Source organism: Mus musculus, chromosome 18, assembly GCF_000001635.26.
Source record: "Mus musculus strain C57BL/6J chromosome 18, GRCm38.p6 C57BL/6J".
In the NCBI taxonomy this organism is placed as follows: domain Eukaryota; kingdom Metazoa; phylum Chordata; class Mammalia; order Rodentia; family Muridae; genus Mus; species Mus musculus.
The window spans coordinates 80684356-80699531 of NC_000084.6; the positions used below are offsets into that span (position 1 = coordinate 80684356).

The window sequence follows — 15176 nt, forward strand, 5'->3', positions numbered from 1 at the left end:
CCGACACCTGATTCCAACAGAGAGGAGTGACGCTGCTATGTAAAGAACCGATCTGAGTGTGAACTTCCTGCTGACCCAGAAGGAAGCCTCTGAAAGCATCCGGCCCCTAATCATCTGATTGATTTCGGTCCCGTGTCTTACTGAAGACCTTGCAAGGCCTCGGGACACTTTTCCTGGCTTAGCCTCCACCCCAGCAGAGGCTGGCCACACCAAAGCACAGTCATTGCCACCAGCGCTGTCAGATATCATGTGTCTAGCACCTTCTCCCAACCTGTTTTGAAACTGCCATCTATGAAGAGCAATCTCACGTCAGAGCTGAGTGTCAGGACTTGTTAACTACATACAACCAACATCCTAAGACACGTTACAGGAGCTTGAAAGATGGTTCGGTGAGTCAGAGCACTGGCTGCTCTTCCAGAGAAGCTGGATTTGAGTCCCAGCATCCTGTCAGAATGCTAACTATCAGTGACTCCAGATCTAGGAGGAGCCAGCATCACCAGGCTTTATAGCTATTCGCTAGCACTCATAGGCACATGGCCATACACACACACACACTTAAAATAATAAAATAAATCTTTTTTTAAAAAAACCCTCGCTAAGCACCAGAGAGATGGAGCCAGAGGTATGGACACTTGCTGCCCCGTCTGAAGACCTGATCCCCAGGACCCCCCACACGCTAGAAGAGATTTCATTCTTGCAAGTTGTCCTCTGACTTCCACGTGTGCACTATGATGACACAACCACTAAATAAATAATTAAAAGAAACACATCGCAGAATAAAACATATGTGCAGACTGGAGGTGAGCCTCCTGTGGTTGGGCCGTGTGTGCTGACTAAAGCCTGTTAAATGTTGAGATCTGGGAGCCAGCCCTCTTTTTCTCTCATTAAGCTTCATATCAAGTACCCACGGCCCTTCTCAGCCTGTTCGAAGCATGCATTCAGCGGTTCTAAACACATTTAGATTTTTTTTCCTGAATTCACTCAAGAAAATGGTGTGTGCATGAGAGAGAGCATGAGTGTGCATGAGCATGAGTGTGTCTCTATGTGTGTGAGTGTGTGTGCATGTGTATGTCTGTGTGTGTGTGCATGTCCATGTGTGTGGGTCTGTGTGTGCACATGTGTGTGTGTATGTCTGTGTGTGCGCACATGTACATGTGTGTGTGTGAGAGCAAGTGTGTGTGTACGTGGGTGTGGTGTGTATGCACTCACATGTGCATGGGTCTGTCTACCTATGTGTGTGTGCCCATGTGGGTGTGTGTGTGTCTTTTCCTTGATTCTGGGGTCCTGAGGGTCCTTGGGTCACAAAGCAGGGTGGCCTCCTGCTGTAGGGTCTGAAGGGACCAGGCTGATGTACCCTCCATGCTGGGGGAGGAGGGATGGGAGGACAGGCTGCGTGGGAATGACGGGCAGCTTCTCCTGATAATGGGCGAGTCAGACCTTCCACAGTGCTTGGTATGTGGGCGCAGCGCAGGGAGAACCCACCAGCTCTCCTGTTTTGAATCACTGTTCCCATGAGAAAGGGCTCTGCCTCCGACTGACAGGAAACATGAAAATGCTGTGGCGAACAGGTCACAGCACAGTGACCAACTCCAAACCAGATCCCAAACCTGAGGCCACAGTGGGCTCACGTTCCCTGGTTCCTGTCGCTGGCAGTTGCCAGTTTCCTCTCTCCTTCAAGCAGAGATTCTGCACAGCCTCATTAGCACCTCAGCCAGCTCAGCCAGCCGGCTCAGGGGCCACAAGTCTCTCCAGGCCCAGCTCCTAATCCCTTCATACAGGTACCAAGCACCTGGATCTTGGTACTGGAACCAAGCACCGATCTCAGCTGTGTGATACTCAAAGAACACCCATGGGTAACAGAGTCTTTCGAGACAAAGCTTTGCTTCCTGTTTGTTCTGAGTTCTGCCTCTCACCTTTTCACGACCACAGGGTCCCAGGCATCTCAGAAGTGTGCTCACCACAGGAAGCATAGGTGTTACCTGCCCCAGAGCTCGGAGCCAGGCTGGGCAGATGACAGCTAAGGACTGAGAGTATCAAAGCCACATAGTTTCCCCTGCCTTCCAGACTCTAATCTACCTCTGGGGGGTGGGGGTGGGGCCAGGGAATGGCAATTTATAGCCCAGGAGCCTCATTGCTGCCTTGGGAGGTGTTGGAAAGGGCAAGCTCGCTCTGTGTACTGACCTCTAGGGTTAAAGCCGTCGCTGAATCCCACAGAGAGGCATAGGCATCTGCAGCCACAGACACACAAAGACCACTGGGCTACCACAGTCTGAACCCAGCGTGCCTTAGGGCTCACACCAATCTGACACACAGAAGTGTCAAACAACCTTCACCAAGATCCATACCGGGGTGTGAGTGCCCCACAGCTTCTGCCAGGATGAGAGAGGAGAGGGAAGCAAAGAGGCAGAGACAGGAGGGAGGGAATGCTGACTGACAAAGGATCCACCCAAAGGCCTTGCCCAACGACTGCTAAGAAAATTCCAAATTAGGGAGCCGCAAACACCGGCCTGAGATCAGGGCTCGCTTTGTGTGAGCTCCTAGGTGAGGCAGCAGTGTCAGAATCCATTTAGAAGGCTGAATTCCCATCTTGTACACATCAGAACATGTGCAGATGAGCTTCAGAAAGCCAACAGGCACTCAGAATGAGCACACAGGGGCAGAGGGCAAGCCAGGAATCTCCGTGCTGGGGCTCTGGCCTTAAACTGTCTTGCAATGGGAAGGAAAGCCGTGATTTGTCAGGGGCAGATTTGGAGAGTGGGAACTGAAATGATCACCATGGCAACATATTACGTTACATGGTAAGTGGTTCTTTTAATTATGTGTGTGTGTGTGTGTATGTGTATGTATGTATGTATGTATGTATGTAGGTGTAGGTGTGCGTATATGTGTGTATGTGTGTGTGTGTGTATAAATATATATATATATATATATATATATATATATATATATATATAATAGTAATGGCAGATGGCAGTCTGGCAGTGGTGATGTATTCCTTTAATCCCAGCACTCAGGAAGCAGAGGCAGGTGGATCTCTGAATTTGAGGCCAGCCTGGTCTACAGAGTGAGTTCCAAGACAGCCAGGGCTACACAGAGAAACCCTGTCTCGGGATGGAGATTTGGGGGTCAGGAAGAAAAAGGTTTCACAGTAATGAACCCTGTTTGTATTAACAAAGAATCCTGAGTGTGTTTATCCTTTGTAACTCAGCATGTGCATGTGTGTATGTGTTCATGTGTGAAGACAATCTCAGGTGTTGGCCATCCATTCCCACCCTACTTAAGACAGGGTCTCTCTGGTGGTTCCTGCTGCCCATTTGGGATTGAGCTAGCCCATGAATTTCTAAAGAGAAGCCTATCTCTCCTTTTCTTCTTCCTTCAGGGGTTATGGGTACACATGGCAACTAGCTTTATGTGTGTTCTGGGGAGCTAAGCACCGGTCCTCAGGCTGCACCAACTTTCATGGAAAGTCATCCCAGCTACAGGTACAAGATTAATTCCTGTGCACTGGAACTCAGAGGGGACAGATTTGCTTACATAGTTTGGGTAGAATCCTTTCGATTCTGAACCATCCATAGTTAAAAAAGCCCTCTGCGCAGATCTTACAAGGAAAACCGTGAAGACCATCTATGCTTTAGTCACCCTGAGGTCCATGGAACTACAAACCTAACCCAAGCCTAAAGTCTGCTTATGTGGAAAAAAATGGAAGCCAGTTAAAGGGAAACAAGACCTTCGACTACATCAACACGGGGGCAGCAGTCAAAGGTCTTCCTCTAACTAAGAAAGACCAAGGGTTTCAAGAGTCAAATAGGAAGGAACAGGGGAAGGAGAGAGAGAGAGAGAGAGAGAGAGAGAGAGAGAGAGAGAGAGAGAGAGAGAGAGAGAGAGAGGAAGAAGAAAAAGAAGAAGAAGAAGAAGAAGAAGAAGAAGAAGAAGAAGAAGAAGAAGAAGAAGAAGAAGGAAGAGGAGGAGGAGGGAGGGACGGAGGGAGGCAGGGAGATGAGGAAGGAGAAAGGGTTGCGGAAGGCCATCAATGCACTTCTTGGCTGGTTCTGCAAACTTTGGGCCTCAAGGGCTTCATCTGTCCATCCATCCAGGGCCAAGCCCAGGACCACCCAGCAACACTGTCAAGAGTGCACATCTGGGCTGTGGCCCCCTGACCACAGGACTCTTAGCCTGGGAATGCTTGCCTCGCCCAAGAGGGGCTGGCCTTTCTAGAGGTCCAGACAGTGCCTGGACAGAAGAGGACTGGTAGCCACCTCAGCCAAGATGGACAGACAGCCCAGGGGCTGGCCTGGTGGGGCAGGGCATGCAGGCTAGTTTCCTTGGTCAGCACATGAGTGCCATCTCTGCACAGGATTCCTGGTTGCCTAGTCCAGGTCTCTTAGTTCCCACCTTTCCCAAAGCAACCTGGGAAGACCTTAGGGACCACAGGCGCCAATAAGCTGACCCTTAACAAAATGTTTCCTCTTCAGATGGAAAGGGTGGGGATAGGAGCAAGGCCTCAGCAACCAGGACACCTTGGAATATTTTAAGGGCTCTGGCACACCACCATCCTGCCCGAGAGACTGTGACCAGCCATCCTTGTCTGTTGGACTAGTATCTTGGGCATGTTACTAAAAGTGGCACTTTTCTATATCTACGAGGAAGACGGGTGCTCAGTGTGGGCCCCACCCACAGGCATAAGCAGGAATAGGGAAGGAAAATGGCCCAGTCCCCAACTTTCCCACCTAAAGCTAGGCTCGGGACAAAGGAGCTGTCCTCTGCTGGCCTCTTCCTTTTGTGGTCCAGCCTCTACCACAACAGCTGTGCAGTACAAGACGTTCCCTGCTATCCTGGTCCTGACACAGCCTAAGAGCAACAATCATAATGAGTGTTCCATTTATCCTGAGCTCTACCCACCCTAGTCCCTGTACTGGTCCTATGGCTGGGGCACAGGACAGGGGACACTGGGGACTCTTGCCAAGGAAGATAGCAAAGCCTCAAAGGCATGTAGTCCCTGTAACAGAAAGCAGAGTGCATGACTGGCTTGGGAGACCAAGTCAAAGTCACAAATCTGGAACTTGCAGGATCCAGACAGCAGGCATGTGAGTTTGTGCATGCTACATGTGTGTGTTAAAACAGCAGATTCACAGACCTCATACATTGGCTGTTTCCCAAGATCTTACCAGTGAGAGTGCAGGACATCTCCAAGGAAATGCTTCTTCCAGGTTTGGGGCACTCTGCCCTTCACCCTAAGACCTCCCTGGCCCATGGATATCCCATGAGCCTCTTGTGCATCTGAAGCCACAGAACTGCGTTCCAAGCCTGGGTATCTCATCGTTGTGAGGGTTACTCTTACCACCTGCATCCTGGGTGGGTGGAGGACAGAGCTCGGGAGATAGGCTGAATCTCCAGGTTCCAGGAGATCTGGGCTCCTGGGTCTCTAGCCAGACTCTAGAAGGGTATCTGCCCTGTTTACCTGTTTCAGACTGGAAAACAAAGAAGAAAGAAAGAAGGAAGGACAGATGGAGAATATTTCTCAGGAGGATTTGTTGTGGGAAAGGAGCTGTCTAGCCTCTCCAGCTCTCTCTGTCCCCGGGGCAGGCCTGACATCTGCACACCCTGCATTTCCCCTGTGCACCCAGCTTCCTCTTCCACACTGTGCCTTTCTCTAGCCACCGAGTGACGCCCAGCAGCTGCAGCTGATCAGGATTCGTATCACTGATGTTTTAATGATGAGGATGCTGTAGGCCACACCTGCCATGCGTTACTTATGAAAAATGAAAACCGAAACAAACTGACACGGTAACCCAAACGTCGCACAAGTGAACGCAGGACAGAGCACACGCAAGCCACGGGACACTTCTGCCATGACACACTTCTGCCGTGACCTACAGCCTGATGTCCAAACAGTTGCTGGTCAAGTTCTGAAAGTTGGTTCAGTCTGTTGAACATGGTAGCAACATATAGGGAAGCCACTGCCATTTATGACTGTCTGAAGCAAGCTCCTTCCCGTCAGCCATGATTCCCTGTGCTGTCACAAGGCAGATATTCCTTAATGATCATGAGACACGGAACAGTCTGGACACCTTGGCCCAGGGTTGGAGATCCTAGACATGCAGCCAAGACCCTGCCTCCTGTAGAATTGACAACTGCAGTCTGACACTTACACAAGGCACCACAGCTCTGTTCCTAGCTTAGGGATTTCAGGCCATCAGTGTCACTGGCTGCCCAGGGCTTCTTGGCTCTAGAGGTCTGGTTCCAGCAAAAACAAGGTCATCATAGAAAACTACTACCTGGAGATGGCCTGGAGCTTTGGACACATAGCCACAGTCACCTAGCATGGGTTAAGCTAGGCATTTGCACAGGTCTCTGTCTGCACCATGTGCATCTTGGTGACCTGAGTGGATCCTGTTCTGGAAACAGCAGCTTATAAATCAGAGGCAGAGCTGGGTGGCCAATCTATCCAGGAATGCCATGGGCCGGGGCTGCGGTGCATGGCCACTCCTATATCAAACCTCCTGGCAATGTTTGCATCTGAAGAATATGTGCATATGATCACCATGTCCCAAAGGAAACCTTCCAATGGCCAGGTGCGGTCAGTGGTGACACATGTCTTGCCTAAGCTATCACGGCAGGCAAGTCCTCTCTGCCTTACAGGTGATTCACCTGGCAGAGGTCTGTAATAGTCCCGTGTACATGGCCTTCAGGAGATGTGGTAAGTGTTCCCATAATCCCACACTAGCTGCAGCTTCCCTGGCTATTCTTCCAAGTACAGCAATGCCTGCCTCTCAGACTCCTGTCACCAGAAGGGATTTCAGAGTAGATGAAAAAAAGACAGGGGACCATGGAGATGGCACCATTAGCAAAGTACTTTGGAAGCCTAGGAGCTGAGTTTAGTCCCCAGAACCCACATTCTAGGGGGCAAAATATAAAGGCAGACCCATGAAGGCAGAAAACAGGTCGATCCCTGGGGATCCCTGGCAAGCAAGACCAGTAAGAGAACCCCCACCTCTCTCTCTCTCTCTCTCTCTCTCTCTCTCTCACACACACACACACACACACACACACACACACACACACACAGAAAAAGTGGACGAAGCCTGGGTAGTAATAGTTGATGATGTCCTCAAGTCTATGCATCCATGTACATGCACATACAAACACATGTGCATGTGTGCACACACACCCATCCACACCACCAGCACCACCACACCACACCACTGTCTCCCAGCTGGGTTTCATCCATAGGCAGAGACAGCACTCCACAGGCAACCCCAACTACCAACGACTCTTCACAACTTTCTTCAGATGAAAGCATGTGAGCAGAAATATGACTGCTTCATCTGTGGTCACTGGGGCATGTGGCCCTGGACACTTCCTCCCAGCCAGGGCTCTTAGCAAGATGGCAAGTCTTAAACTTCAGACTGGTGAAGGCTGCAGAGGCAGAACACTTCCAGAACTGACTGAGAACTACGAGAGCAGACACTGTCTACTCGCCCTCCTGGGGACACAAAGTCACATTTTGGTTATTCTGAGACTGGCAACAATTAAAGTCTAGATGGTTACACTTAAAAATCCTGAGCTCAAAGCCTCAAAGACTGATGTCATCTTGCTCTCCCGAGAAGGGGGAAGTGCACTAGTTCCGCTTTCTTTACAGAGTACTCAGAGGAAATCCAAAGGCCAGCATCCCCCATACTGACAGAGCTCGGCTCTCACAGCCTCCTTGAAAGTCCTAACTGATACACCAGGCTAACTTTCCAGGCAGATGCAAATGAGGTAAGGCCCATCCTCCAAGTATCAAACTGTGAACAGACATGAACCAGCATCTCAGTCACCCTGTACCACCGCAAAGGCACGAGGAGAGTGGATTGAGAATTCCATACACAAACCTCCCAGGTCTTATATGCAGCACCCACAACCCCAAAGGCCTTAGAAGACAGTCCTGTCCTCTGGGGCCAGTTAGCTCTCAGGCTCTGGCTCCGAAGCTCCCCACGGTGTCCTTCTTTCCACGGAGAGTTGGGTTTAATCTGAAGCCCCTGCTGCCCCCATATTGCACAGAGCACATTCCAGGGCTGACTCCACAGAACAACTAAGAATCAGGAGCATCACAGAGGTTCAGGCCTTAGAGTCAACTCATCTTGAGTGTCTGTCCTGGCTTTATCAGTTAGCATCTGGGCAGGTTCACAAGGGACCTCCTTGTCTTTGTCAGTGATGAGTTGGCCGTGTGGAGCCCTGACCCGGCCCAGTGCTTCTCTATCTGCAAAGCCTCCTTAAGATCTGGTTGGGTGACAGCCACTTCTTCCCAGTCCCAAACTACCCCTCCCTCCCTCCTCCAAATCTCCAGGGATATCTGGGGCCTATAGCACAGCACAAAGACGGGTATGGCACCCCACCTGGTGAGGCTAATGGTGCGTTCCCCAAACTGTGGCAGGGACATCAGAGGCCAATTACAAAGCCAAGAGAAAACAGCAGATAGCTCTTGAGAACACAGACTGCATAACCATGGACTCATCTGTGGCAACCTCCCTCTTTCCTACCAGGGCCTCTGCCTGGACACCTTGTCTATGCCTGTCACCTGCTAGCTGGGGCTAGCAGTCTATGTGGGTTCTCGGCACACGATACTAACTTTTGCCGGTCAGTAAGCTTCACTTGATACCTATCTCTGAACAAGACACACTGTGGCCACCGATTCACTTGCCCTCCTGTGCTGTAGAGAAGGTCAGGGCCTTCCTAGACTCGAGTTTGCAACCAATCTACGACCATCACGGACCCAATGAGCCCACCAAAAACCAGAGACATGGATGTTTTTGGCAGATGTCTGAAGTATGGGCAGGCCAATTTGGCCAACAGAGTCCTGAGGTGGGCCATCACTCCTGAGGAACCAGGAACCAAAACTATCTTTCACTGACACCGTGCCTTCCCCAGGCTACAAGGTCACTGGATTCACTGAACAGCTGTCCAACGCAAAAATCCCCTGATGAGCGTGGTAAGTAAGTGTGGAGAAGATGAGAGCTGGATTTATTGTGACCCATCTACAGGCATATTGTATCTTATTCCCACTCACGATAAACTCTGAGCTATTCCGATAACCTCAAATGCAAGAGGACTTCTTAGACCTTTTGAAGCTAACACTTGTGCGTATATATCATCAAAGCCACTGGTATCATCAAGGCATCCAACATCACAGCCAAACCCTGAAAGAAACAAGTTCTGACCTAAACTGATTTCAACGCAGTGCCCATTTCTTATCTTCTGAACCAAGCCGTCTCTCTGAGCAAAAGCTGTTTGCTGAGTCGGCCCCACCCCTTGGGAATTCTATTCTTTAGAAAGCAATGGCCAAGCCATCACAACCTAACTCAGCAAATGTGTCTCCGTGTCATGAACACTCTTCATTAAAACGCTTCTGCTAGCCCCAGACCAGTTCGTCTTTATCCGAATTCCTCACGTAACGTTGCCTTTCTATAGGCAAGTCCAGAGGTCAGGCTGGCTGAGGGCATTAACACACTTCCCATGACCCTGTTTTAGAAGGAAAGAAAATGCTACTGTGCAGAGCTGACCCAAGCTCTGACGCACAACACTGGTGCTCTGTGAAGTTTTGGCTCAGAACGGAATGGCTAAAGGGACAGTCACTTAAACTTCAGTTCCTTTGGGTTAATACTAAAGCCCTCTAAAGAGGCCGTGGATGTAGCATGATGGTGAAATGCCTGCTGTGTATGTTCCCGTGAGGACCTGAGCTTGGATCCCCAGTCGTCACATAAAAGCTGGGTGCTGTGGAACACATCTGTAGCCACGGTAATGTGGGTGGGAAAACAAGCGAATCCTTGAAGCTCATCTACCCACCTGCTTCGCTGGGCTGGTGTGCTTCATATTTAATAAGGGATGCTGTCTCAAAAAAGAAGGTAGAAGAGGGATAGAGAAGACACCCAAAGTTGACTTATAACCTCTGTGTGTGTGTGTGTGTGTGTGTGTGTGTGTGTGTGTAAGTGCACACGTGAATGTGTATACACACACAACTCCCTAAAAGCTACCATCTGAAAACTACATCCAGGAACAATCTACTGGAGACTGTCATCTCCAGAGGCATGTGTTCTGATGTGCACCCTCCACACACACTGACAGGTGCCAGCGTGCTGTTGCACACTGTCACTCCTGGCCATTTCCTTACCGGTGCTCAGCAGGGACATATAAGATGGCTCTACCTGCACAGAAGGTGTCTGCCATCGTCATCACTGTCGGTGATGTTCAAGCAAGTTCTCTCAACTTTGGTGCCAGTTTCCAGCAGCAGCATGCAGTTAAAGCCCGCGCCGAAAACAGTAAAAGCCCTTCCGCTGTCCTTATTAGCTTCACAAATACAATTTCTTCGGTTGTAGCAGAGTTCCGTGCCATTCTTTGTCCTGTCCCATAGAGCCGACTGGAGTGCTCCGAACAGGAGAGGGAGTGGGTACCCCAGAAAACAACAAACAAGATCCCTAAAGTGAAATGGCTACAGAACAATAGGAGCCCCTCGGGAAGGCGACTGCAGTGTGTTCTTTTGAGCCGGGATGGACGGACAAGCCTGGAGGAGGCACCGTGCCCAGGCTGGGCAGTGGAGGTAGATTCACACTGTGGGAATTCTCCAGCCCAGATCTGGAGGACATGTGGGAACACAGCCTTTCAGGGATACCTTCAAGTTCCTGCTACCTGGTACTTGTCCACTAAGAGCATCTGTGAGGAAGGAGTCTGGCTTCTTCACAGTGATGGTCACAGCCATACACGTCACCTCCCCACGAAAGCTCTCAGCTGCCTAGAGCAGCCATTAGGGAGTTTACAGAAACCCATTCAAAGGGACCAGGAAACAGATTTCGAGGTGAACCAAAACAGTGGGAAAAGGTGAACTTCAACCCCCAGGATGGGGTGGTGTTTGTTTGTGTAAGCTCATAGGAATGTCATAGCATCACAGAAACCCCAGGGGCTCTGAGCCCATGAGATAAAGACCATGGGATCACAGGCCACTGGGCCATGGTCACTGCTCCTAAGTAGAGGAAAAAACAGCAACTGCTTTCCAGGACCTGTGCCACTGGCAGGTTGGGCTGGGCAGATAGCCAACTGTAGGCCACCAGGAATGCCCAACGTAGTGAGGATGCCTCTGTCTCTGTGAAGATCAAAACAAAAAATAATAATAATAAAAAATAAAAACCCAAGACCAAGAAACAAAACGAAAAACAAAAACAAACAAACAAAAAACCAAAGTAAGAAAGAAAAAAAGGAAAAAGGGTAAATTTTATGTTTGAAGACATTTTGTCATTTCCCCGAAAAAAAAAATAATATAGGCAGTCAGATATTAATCTGTGTCCCCAAAGTTCTAATTTGGACTCTTAGCCCCAGAACCTCAGAGAGTAACTGATCTGGAGAAAGGACCTTGAAAGGTGACCAAGTTGGTGTCACTAGCAGGAGCCCAGATCCAGATCTGAAGTACTTAAAGGAAGGAATGGCTGTGGCCCATGGTGGGGTGATGGCTAGCGCAAGCCAAGGTAGCGTGGAGGAGGAACCAGCTGCCACACAACCTTCAGCTTGGGCTTCTAGCCCCTGACCTGGAAGACCACGTGTGCCTGGCATAAAGGCCACCAGTCAGTGGTTCCCTCACTCCAGCCCCACACCACGCATGTGCGTATCTCACCACGCATGTGCGTATCTCACCACGCATGTGCGTATCTGCACTTAACTTATAAGAAGCCTTTGCTTCTATAGTTCCAGATATATTTTAGTACATGACTCTTCCCTAGGCCTCAGGCGTTCCACCAAGTCTTTGTGAGCAACAGTGACCTTCACTGTCCATGCACCGCAAATCAAAAGCGTGATGCTGATGACCGAGCTGAAATAAGTAGAAGTCGGTTTTCGTTAACTAGAAGTCTTACCGACAGTATGGCAGGCACAACAGTTCTTTATGGATTTGGGGTTCCCGTCTTTGAGATAAACTTTGATCCTGACATGCTCTAATGACTTGGCTAGCCCTTTGGGCCTCCTAGGACAGATGGAGGGACACAGGATAGAACGACAGAGGCCTATGCGGCAAGACAGGAAACAGCTCTGTTCCACACCCCTGCCCTCAGTCTCTCTGCCCAAGACAGGCTCCTAGCACCTAGCAACTTGCTTGGGCCTTCCCCTTGCCGCCACTCACAGACAGGTTCAGCAGTGCCGCTCCCAGCTGGCCACCCCACATCCCAGAGTGACCCCTCAAGACACGGCCACGTGGCTGCACTGCATGGAGCTAACAGCTTCATAGTCACTGTCTACATCTAGAGGTCAGGGGGCCAAATACCAGGTGGTGATGCCCCAAGAGTGTGTGTGTGGGGGGGTGAGTCTGCCCTGAGGAGAAGGGGGGGGGAGGAATGAGGCAAAAGCGAAGCAGCAGGCCTTAGACTGTCCCTGCCAAATGATAGTCCCTGGGTATCACAGGTGCCTCAGCTCATGGAAACATCCCTACTGATTTCACACGCACATTCAACGGGCCTGAGTGGATGTTGTCGTGCCTCAAGTGAAAACCCTGGAGCAGAAAGCAGCCTTCCAGGCGTCGCAAGCGGTACAGCTGACAGGAAAGCTGTTTAGTTAAAAATAAAAGCACTGAGCTGGTTCGATGGACCTGGTAAATCGCAAGCAGCCCCTGCATCCCGTTAAAAAGAAAAACCAACGGCTTAAGACCAGAGGTTTGTAACACACTCCCTGATAGCAGACGGCCAGCAAGACGGGAGGTGGTGGTCGTGCTGCTGGTAGCACGCTGGTGAGCTGGCTGCTCTGAGGGACTGTGAGCTGAGGGGCCCATCTGCCCCAGCATGGTGATAGATAGCGATTAAGGCATAGAGAGAGGAAGTGGGCGAGCAGCAGGCAGAACATCCACAGGAGGATAGCTGCCTCCCTCGGCTTATTACCAACACAGCTGTGCATGTGTGCGGGACCTCCCTGTAAGCAGAGCTGTAGAGCAGCACGGAACTCATGTGCTGCAACCCTGACACCTGTGAACACGCCTCCAAAAAGTAAGGGTCCCCTAGTCTAGTCCAAGGTGTCCTTAGAAGAGGAACAAGCAGGCGGAGACAGCTATCACCAGAAGAAGGGACAGAGGGGACTGTCATAATGCTATGAATGCTAGCATACCATTATCTCCAGAGAGAAGCCAGGGTAGGCTCTTCTCAACCCCAGCCACACCCCTACCGTATGCCCAACTCCAGTCGGAGGCTGCTTACCTCATATATGATGTCGGGGAAAGAGACTTGGGCTTCGCCCACTGATACGAGGCCTGTGGCACCGACAGATACTGCTCGCAAAAGGCACCCTTCCGAAGGTGCTGGAAGGTGTACTCCTCGGGTGGGAAGTCAGAAGTGGGTGGAGTGGTGCCCAGGTCTTCCCCAGCTGGCTCTACTTTGAGGGCCACAGAGGGCGCATGCTCCAGTGCTGTCTTTCGAGACTTGATAGGGACCCCATCACCCAGGTCCAGAGTGCTATCGGTGGTCAGGGCGTTGATGGCTGCCACAATGGCAGAGCTGGTATACTGGGTGGTGTTACCGAGCCAGGTATCTTCGGTCACACTGACCCGAGGGGAGCCATGGGGGGATGGTGTGGGTGAGTGGTGGGGTGAGCAGGAGGGCTGCCGGCCATTGAGACTGTACTTGCGCTTGTTGCAGGGGGACGTGGGCCGGGAGCCGCGGGCACCGAGCCAGCTCTCCTCCGTGATGCTTGCCCGAGGAGAGGTGGATGGGGAGTGCCTGGGCGATCCTAGCAGGTGGCAGGCACCCAGGCTTCGGGGAAAACCCTCCTCCGGGTCCGTGGTCTTGGGAGACACGCAGGGTGACTGCCACGGAGAGGTCTGGGGGGACGCGTATGGGTAGGAGTAGTTGGACTCGTAGGAGGAGGCCTCAGAGTTACAGCTTCTGGAGGAGAGACTGCTGGCTGGGCTCAGGCAGGAGGGGTCTCTGTAGGCTTCCAGGCTGGGCAGGTGCAGGGTTGCTGTAGACGGTGAGCGCTTGCAGCTAGGAAGTACGTCTTCCACCTCCACGTCGTGGAAAAACTGGCCGCTGCCATGGTGTAGGCCCAGGTAGGAGGTGATCTCGATTCTCGGACTCTCCAGAGTCGGGGCCCCGTTGGGTCTGGTGTTGCCAGAGGACAGGAAGTATCCCGAAGGCCCGCTGTCCACAGCCCCTCCGTAACTGGGGGGATGATTGGCTGAAGGAACAGCTGAGATACCCGGGGTGGACGTCTGGAGGTCGTGGCATGCTGCTGGCAAGGCAGAGTGTGCTGTGGGAAGGGGCAGGGTCGAGGTGACACTAGGGGACACATAACTGTAGTGTTCTGGAAGAAAAGAGGAAAGACAGAGTGAGGCCAGTGAGCAGGACACACATAAATCACAAAGGCAGTGAGTCCAAGACCTGGGGCCAGCCCTGAGGACTCCAGGCCCAGAGTGTAGCCTCTGGGAATGGCCTGAGGTCAGACTGCTGCAAGGCCTCCTGCTAGACTATAGACCTTACTCTATACCAGCACAACAGCATTCCTCAGGCAAGATGTCCTCCACCTCACATCACATGGCTGGCTCTTACTGTCTTCTCTATATTCAAAATGCACATTCCCTAGCCAGTTGTGATTTCAAATCCTTACCCAATAGCTGAGTTACCTCCTCCCCCACCACCACCCTGGTATATATCACAATTTAACAGGAATTTTTATCTATCCATCTCTCTGACCAACAGAAGCCAGCTTTCACAGCCTGCCCTGTGGTTCACGGCTGTCTGCAGAGCCTCAGACGGTGCCAGGCACAACACAGCTCAGTACCTCTGCAATTCTAGTATATCAAAGGCTGAGAGAGGCAGGGGTATTTCAGATTCTACATCACACGTTTATCTTGTTTCATGACTAGGCAGACCATCACCTGAATGGCAGGTGATGGATGGGCAGTGGCAGAAGGAAAGATGGACAGACAGACTGTGAAGGGAGGGAGGAAGAGTGGCGGTGTTATCGGTGGAGGGAGGTGCTTCAGACGCAGGGAGCCAGGTGTTTAAATAGGTGTTAACAAGCAAATGGCTCTATCAAGCAGGCCAAATGTTTGGCTTCAAAGAACACACCCAGAGGAAGGGTGACAATGTGGATTCCAGTGTGGCTCTTATGGCTACCTGAGGCTAGCTGGTGCCTGGGAATCTATCTTCTAGAGCGTCTAAAACAAAACACAGGCT

General features: G+C 51.2%; 1 protein-coding gene across 6 annotated transcripts in view; it reads right to left on the reverse strand.

Moving 5' to 3' along the window:
• Nfatc1 (nuclear factor of activated T cells, cytoplasmic, calcineurin dependent 1) overlaps positions 1 to 15176 on the reverse strand; it is a 106867-nt gene that overhangs the window by 78151 nt on the left and 13540 nt on the right. For all 6 annotated transcript variants that reach the window (NM_198429.2, NM_001164110.1, NM_001164111.1 and 3 more), the window contains exon 2: positions 13200 to 14301. In NM_198429.2, the coding sequence (NP_940821.1) occupies positions 13200 to 14301 (1102 nt within the window). The remainder of the gene's footprint in view (positions 1 to 13199; positions 14302 to 15176) is intronic.